This window comes from Pundamilia nyererei, unplaced genomic scaffold (genome assembly GCF_000239375.1).
Source record: "Pundamilia nyererei isolate P.nyererei 1_Seehausen unplaced genomic scaffold, PunNye1.0 scaffold02139, whole genome shotgun sequence".
Taxonomy (NCBI): Eukaryota; Metazoa; Chordata; class Actinopteri; order Cichliformes; family Cichlidae; genus Pundamilia; species Pundamilia nyererei.
Window position 1 is genome coordinate 1 of NW_005189540.1, and position 6,857 is coordinate 6,857.

Here is a 6,857-nt window from a genome sequence, read left to right on the forward strand (position 1 = left end):
TGGTCACAAAGCAGGAGAGGGGCTGGGAATTATGTTTTCAAACAAAGCGTTATTCCATTAACATTTATAGACTACTTTTGATTCTCACTGTATTACGGGACAAAGTGCGTCCCTTATTAGCTCAATACGGGACGTGTGCTTTTGTTTCTAAATACGGGACGATTCCGTATTTTAAGGGACGGTTGGCAACCCTAGTAACTAGCGAAACTAGCGAGCTAACTTCCGCTAGCTTCCTGCTAACTTCTAACTCCGTTAAATGTAATAAATTTTGTTTTCATGGATGCCTGGAAGTTAAACTTTATAGTTACACCTGGTAAAGCAGCAATGCTGATAGTTTTATTAAAGATGAAAGAATTTAGACAGTTTTTAACTCAGTGATGCTGCAGTGTTGTTTGACCTGAAGGATACGGAGTTTAGGACCCAGATTACTCCCAGATTTAAGAGCATCTTAGTCCGACAAATATGACAATGACGACGGCCGCTTGCATGTTCTGCAAAAAAAATGTGCTTTGTCGTGTATCTGACGGACAAACACCAAACCAGTTCCACATCACGGAAGTTGCACCATTTTTAGAAACCAATTCTGGTTCATCTGTTTCACTCAACAATCGGCCATGTGCGTATGAAACCAAAGGCACTGCGCATGCGCGTTTTAGTCCCATTCTATCGCGATATTTCATTTTCCTATCGTTGCCTAACATTATACCGGTATTACCGTGAACGGTATAATATGGCCCAGCCCTAATTGGCGTCTGTCTTGTGTCAGTGACCGTTCAAACAGCAGTCGCTTTCTAAAACATCGGATATGTATCGGATTCAGGACCACATATGAAAGTGACCCAGATCGGATTTGAAAATATCGGATTTGTGCCGTTCACACTGTCATACCATGATCGGATATGGGTCGCATAGGGTCAAAAAAATCGGATTTGATGCGCTTTCGCCTGCAGTGTGAACGTAGCCTTAGTGTATGTTTGCAGGTGTTTGTAATGTAAGATTTTCAAATTAGTAAGCAGGCTTTTTGAGAATGTTGCTGAAAAAATAACTAGTTTTGTTATTAAAGCTTTGAGATGATCATTCCTCATAGATTAATCAGTTCACAGAATAACAGAACTCCGTAATCTGCCAAAATTATTTTTGCTAAATCTCAGCGCAGTTTAAAGGCAGTTCATGAGGTACAGACGACCTGTATTTTATTCATTTGTGTCCTGGATCACGATTTTTCATCTGTCCGGACACATATACTCAGATTTTTCTTTCCACAGTACTTTCCACGTGTAAAATCATTTTATCAATACCAAATGCATTACATGGTTATGTGCAGGCACTAAAAACAACTTGGTTGGTGTTAGGAATTAAAAGCTGCAGGTTTTAGTTTAGAAAACGATCACGGTTTGGTCTAAAATTCAACGCTTACTAATTCTTTTGAATCTGTAGCTTATGGTTACCATAGTGACATGTTTGCCACTTTGTCTGGGCATGTTGCGTGACACATGCTCAAAGTATGCTCCATACTGAAAATACGTTACTAACAACTGAACTTTTTCACAACTGTTTTCTGTTTCATTTTGAGACTGTGCTGCACAAGCTGTTGTGAAATCACATGTTAACACAAGTTAGTAAAGAGACTCCAGAGGAGGGGAAAAGTTACAAACTGAAGTTCAGTGGAAAATGACAAAAATCCCACACTGTGGGCTTTGAAAGTGACTTAAGGTGTTTATGTGTTTGTGTTACAGGGAGGTGGATGAGAATCCAGACTATGACAACTTGGACATTGTCAACAGAGATGCAGAGGATAAATATTTTGATGACGATGATGACGAAGAAGAGGAAGAGGAAGAAGAAAATATGACAGAATAGTACCCGTGTTATTAATAAATGAATGAACTGTAAATATAAATGTACAAAAAGAGTTTCCATTCTATTTTTTAGTTTGACATCTGAACACAAACAAAAGATGTAATAAACATGTTTTTGGGTCTTTTGAAAATTTGTATAAATATGATTTTCTTGTTCAAAACTCAACAGAAACAAACAAGGCATTTTGCTGTGTTACTAATTATGACATCATTTCAGCATTAAATTTGTCTCAAAGCCCCACACGGGAGGTGATCTGTGCGTATCAGGTGATTTGTCCACATGGATTTTAGGCTTTGTGAGTGAGCGAGAGAGCGATGGTACATGTAGTTTTAGACATTTGCACGTGTAGTCGTGAAGCTGAACCTAATAAATTGTGCGTAAATAATCAGTATTTATTTAGGTTTAGATGTACGCGTGTCAGATTGCTTTGTATTGTGTGGATTGAAACGTGAGTGAGTCTTCAAAAGTTACAAATCATCGTACACATTTAAAAATCTGGACTGAAAATGAGTGACAAAGCAGCCAATGATGGCTGGAGAACGTTTGCTGAAGGTCACTTCAAAAAATTCAAGGAATGTATTCTTCTAATTACAATGCTGTTCCCTACAATGATTATTACAGGTTGGGCAAAGTCCAAAGAAAACAGTTTGATAACATCTGCACAATTTACCGATAAAAAGCATCAATGTTGTTTATTCAGAATATCAAGAAGAAAATATCAGCTGTATGTGGAATTATTAAAACAAAGTAAAACACGGTGATCAGCAGTGTGAAAGGAAAACTGAGACAAAGTACAGTTTTATGATTTTGTTGCTTTTCTCAAAAGTAACAATTAACCGAAGAAAAGTAACGCATGTCATTTGTGGACATACTGCAGCAATTTTTCAAATTCAGCTTTACAGAGGCATTAATCTTCATTTTTTAAGTTCTTTTATTATCAAAGTGTAACACTCTTCTTGTAATTTTAAGACCTTTAGTTGCATTTTTAGTTTCTCCCTCTTCAGTTGATCAAGATCCGTTGTATTCAAACCAGAGTTGACTGAGGGCCCAGGCGACAGAGCCTCTGACATGTGAGAGAAATTAATGCCGACAGAGGTTTGACTTGCTGGAGATGAGCTGTGGAAAAAAGTTAACTTTTAAGATTGTTTGACTAAATTAAAAATCTTTACCTAAATGATAGGACAGCTACATCTTACTTCCTTTCTGGCCTCGTGGATTGTAATGCAGCTACATTGTGGCCAGAGCAGTGGACATCTTTATGTTCACACTCATCTGACGCAGCCAGAGGTTCACAGGAAGGACCTGTACATTTAGAAAATATATTGGGGAAAAAAAGACCAGAAAAGATTAAAAATAATAATAAAAAATAAAATAAATACATGAATTTTTTTCTCTCAAAAAAAGCTGAAAAAAATCATGCTAGTGATTTCAGTTTTTGAACAACTCACTCATTTCCTCTTCTGTTTTTTCCTCCACATTCTGCTGTTTGATTGGTGTGTTTCTTTCCACGTCTCTGGTTTTTACAGTGACTTCAGATTTTGGTATGTTAGGAGGATCGTCTCCTTCTTTCTCATTCCCACAGTTTGCTGACTGTGCATCTCCTCTCTCTGCTGAGCCTTCTGTACAAAAGACAAAATGTTACCAAAAAGTGAAATTAATACACACATAAATAAAGTATTTACTATTTTCCATTAGGAGAATTGTGGGAAATATCACCTTTAATAACACACTTGTTAGTGTGGTTAGAGGCAACAGCAGGTACAGCTTCAGATTCCATTCCTCCCGTTTCCATTTCATCTTCCTCTTCTTCATTCCCAGCATCTTCTGAGTTTACAACCTCGTTTTCATGTCCAGACCCGACCTTCTCTTCAGCTCTCTGCTCTGTTTTCACTGCCAGCTGCCCACTGCTTAGAAACTGGTCCTTATCTTCAACAATATCTCCCCCAGCTTCTTCTGCAGGCTGTATTTTTGCTTCTTGATAGGGATAACAATGCATTAGATTTATGCATGTACACTTTATAATTATTTGTAATTACTATTAGTAGAATCAAATAATTTCTCAAAATAGTTTTCAAGTTAGCAGCACTCAAACTGTGTGGTCTTCTGCTGTTACAGTTCATCTGTTTCACTGTTTGGTGTTCAGAGATGCTCTTGTGCATACCCTGATTGCAATTAGTCATTATTTGAGTTACTGTTACTGTCTTTCTATCAGCACAAAGCAATCTGGTCATTCTTTGACCTCATTTTACACCAGAGAACTGCTGCTCACTTGATATTTTCTCTTTTTAGGACCATTCCCTGTAAACTCGACAGATGATTGTTTGGGAAAACCTGAGTAGGAGATTCTGAAATATTCAGACTGGTGTAACTGGCACCAACAGCCATGCCATGTTCAAAGTCACTTCCAGTTGTGGTCAGAAGTTTACAGGCACTCATTATGGCCATGAATGTCATGGTAATTATGTGCTTTGAATGATGGATTGTAGTTTTTCCCGCTTGAAACGATTGTACATCAAACATTTTCCATGACTTTAAATAACAAGAATTGTTAGTGTGATTTTTTTTGCACTTTCTACATAAGATCTGTGACTCTTAGGTAATTTGACTTCTTTGTATTTAGCACTTTTTTTACTCAACAAATACAACATACCTCATTTATGCAAGCACTTTGCTCTATGCTTTTTCTATCTAAGCGCTTTCTTTAAAACATTGAGCAACTTGGGGTTCAGTATCTTGATCGGTATGCAGACTGGAGCAGCAAGAGACTGAACTACAAACTTCAGATGAGGAGATGAACTGCTCAATCTCATGAGCCACTCATTATTGGTAGCGCAGAATTGGTAGAGCTCATTTAAATGGGTTGGTTTCTTGGCTTGGACTTGGTTTCAAAAGCTTAATTTTGGCCTTATGCTCAGTTTGAAATTCAGCAGATGGTATTGACCTTGTCTGCATTCTTAAATGCATGTTGAGCTTCTCCCATGTCTCCCAGTCTCCTGTGACTGGCTGATTATATCTTTACAACAACGAACACTGGAATAGGTATACTGAATTAAGTGACTCATCGGTGTACTTTGGAGAGCAAAACTATTCATTTGAAACGACACCTGATGTCTTTTAATCGCAAAGACATCTACAACTATTCAAAGAGCAGACAGTTTAGCTGTGTGCCTATAACATTTGTAAATCCTAACACTATGCAGTAAACCAGTCTTATGAAGGATTTCACACACTGCTATTAGAATGTTATTAGAACAATTATCATTTGAGAACTGAGCCAAAACAATTGTATTCCCTAACTCATCTAACACAATCAGAGGTTAAAAGTAAGACTTGTAAACTTAGTAGAAATGTCTTCTACAAAAACAGAAAAAAAGAAAGCCAAAACACATGCAACTCACTCAGTAGTCCTTTTGGCACAGTTTGTGTTGCCACATCTCTGGTATTTCCATTAACTTCAGATCTCAACATGTCAAGAGGATCGTCTCTGTTTTGTTCTTTCTCATTCCCACAGTGCACTAAATGCCCGTCTTCTCTGTCGTCCATCCTTGCATCTTTGCAAAAGTCAACATGTCAATTAATCAAATATATGAAAAAAATGCACAGTGGCTATTAAATATTTATTTGATGTTAAACTGTTTTAATACCAGAGTTTAAGACACTGGATTCAGTTTTATTCACCATCCCCAAAGATGTGGAAGCTTCCTGTTCTTTTCTTTCACTGCTTTGTGTTAACTGGTCTTCACTGCCTTCCCCATCACTCCCGTTAATGGATAGGTCATATTTGTTTGAGGGAGTAATCAGTGTCGCTGCTGCAGTGGTTGTGTTAACTTTTGCTGAGCTGCTGCACTCTCCTGGATGGTCCATCCCCTCGGGGTGATAAGCACTTGTTCCCTGAGGCAAAATTAAACATTTAAATTAGATTTACATTTACAAGAACAGATAGTCATTTTTAAATTATTTGTCCTAAATCAGTGACATGGCAGAAACTGACAAATCCCCTCTGAAATAATGGAAAACTTACATTTGCTGTTTTTAATGTTCCTTTTAGTTGCTGCTTGTATGGTCTTGTATGATTGGGAAAGGGTGTGAAATACTGAAAACTAAAATTTTGAGTGGTAAAGAGCAGCACTGGTCCCAACTTATACAGTATATTACTCTTCTGTTTTAAAGAAATCAAAAACTTTTTTAAAAGCATCCGTTTGTCAAAGGGATTATTTTTCAGCATGACAATGATCCCAAACACACTGCCAGGGCAGTAAAAGCATGCCTGAATAGAAATGCACACAAAAACACATTATTGAAGCAGTACATCTTGAGAGAACTGAACAAAAAGCAGCCATCATCCAAAGAAGAGCTTTGAATGTCCTTCAAGAAACCTGGAGAACTATTGCTGAAGACGACTTAAAGAAATGACAAGAAAGCTGCCTAAGAGTTTGAATTGTGTTGAAGGATAAAGGGGGCCGTACCAAATCTTTTATACTGTATATTGATGTATTTCTTTGCACGTTTCAATAAATTGATGCCACCTTTTACCATTTTTTCAAACAAAATATAAAGAAATGAGGGCTTGTTCAAAACTTTCGTATAGTACTATATATTTTATATAATTTTTCCCCCAAGTTTCAGCATTTAATACATTATTTTTGTATGGGTGTATTTTTAATATGGAGGTTCACTGATAGGCAAAAAGGAAATTAAACTTTGATGGAATAGTTACTGGTTAGAGTAACCAGTGATTTTTAATATTGTGTTTTTTACATTAAAATTCCAACCCGAAGATATTGCCTAAATAAAAAATAAGAGTAATCTTATGTTATTAAATTTCACATGAGGACCAAAAATACCAGACAGTAAAGTGTATTAAAATTTAAAAGAAAACTATATATATATATATATAACAAACACCCAGCACGCCCCTGCGGGCGGTTTATCCTTCAAGCTCGGGTCCTCTACCAGAGGCCTGGGAGCTTGAGGGTCCTGCGCAGTATCTTAGCTGT

General features: G+C 37.1%; 1 protein-coding gene across 1 annotated transcript; it reads right to left on the reverse strand.

Annotated features, from left to right (window-relative positions):
• Positions 1 to 2,757: 2,757 nt before the first annotated feature.
• On the reverse strand, positions 2,758 to 5,725 carry LOC102209071 (uncharacterized). The gene is made up of 6 exons (XM_005755614.1): positions 5,505 to 5,725; positions 5,259 to 5,411; positions 3,577 to 3,834; positions 3,309 to 3,479; positions 3,057 to 3,162; positions 2,758 to 2,976 (listed from the first exon to the last, which is right to left on the reverse strand). Exons 1-6 carry the CDS (start codon positions 5,722 to 5,724, stop codon positions 2,775 to 2,777), a joined length of 1,110 nt encoding a protein of 369 aa, XP_005755671.1. The 5' UTR covers position 5,725; the 3' UTR covers positions 2,758 to 2,774.
• Positions 5,726 to 6,857: the final 1,132 nt, after the last annotated feature.

Coding starts and splice junctions, on each gene's coding strand:
- LOC102209071 (XM_005755614.1), bottom strand. CDS start 5,724: ATGGACCATCCAGGAGAGTGCAGCAGCTCAGCAAAAGTTAACACAACC. Junction 3,835..5,258: donor TGTGCCAAAAGGACTACTGA/GTGAGTTGCATG, acceptor ATCCCTATCAAG/AAGCAAAAATACAGCCTGCA. Junction 3,163..3,308: donor AAAAACAGAAGAGGAAATGA/GTGAGTTGTTCA, acceptor CTAAATGTACAG/GTCCTTCCTGTGAACCTCTG.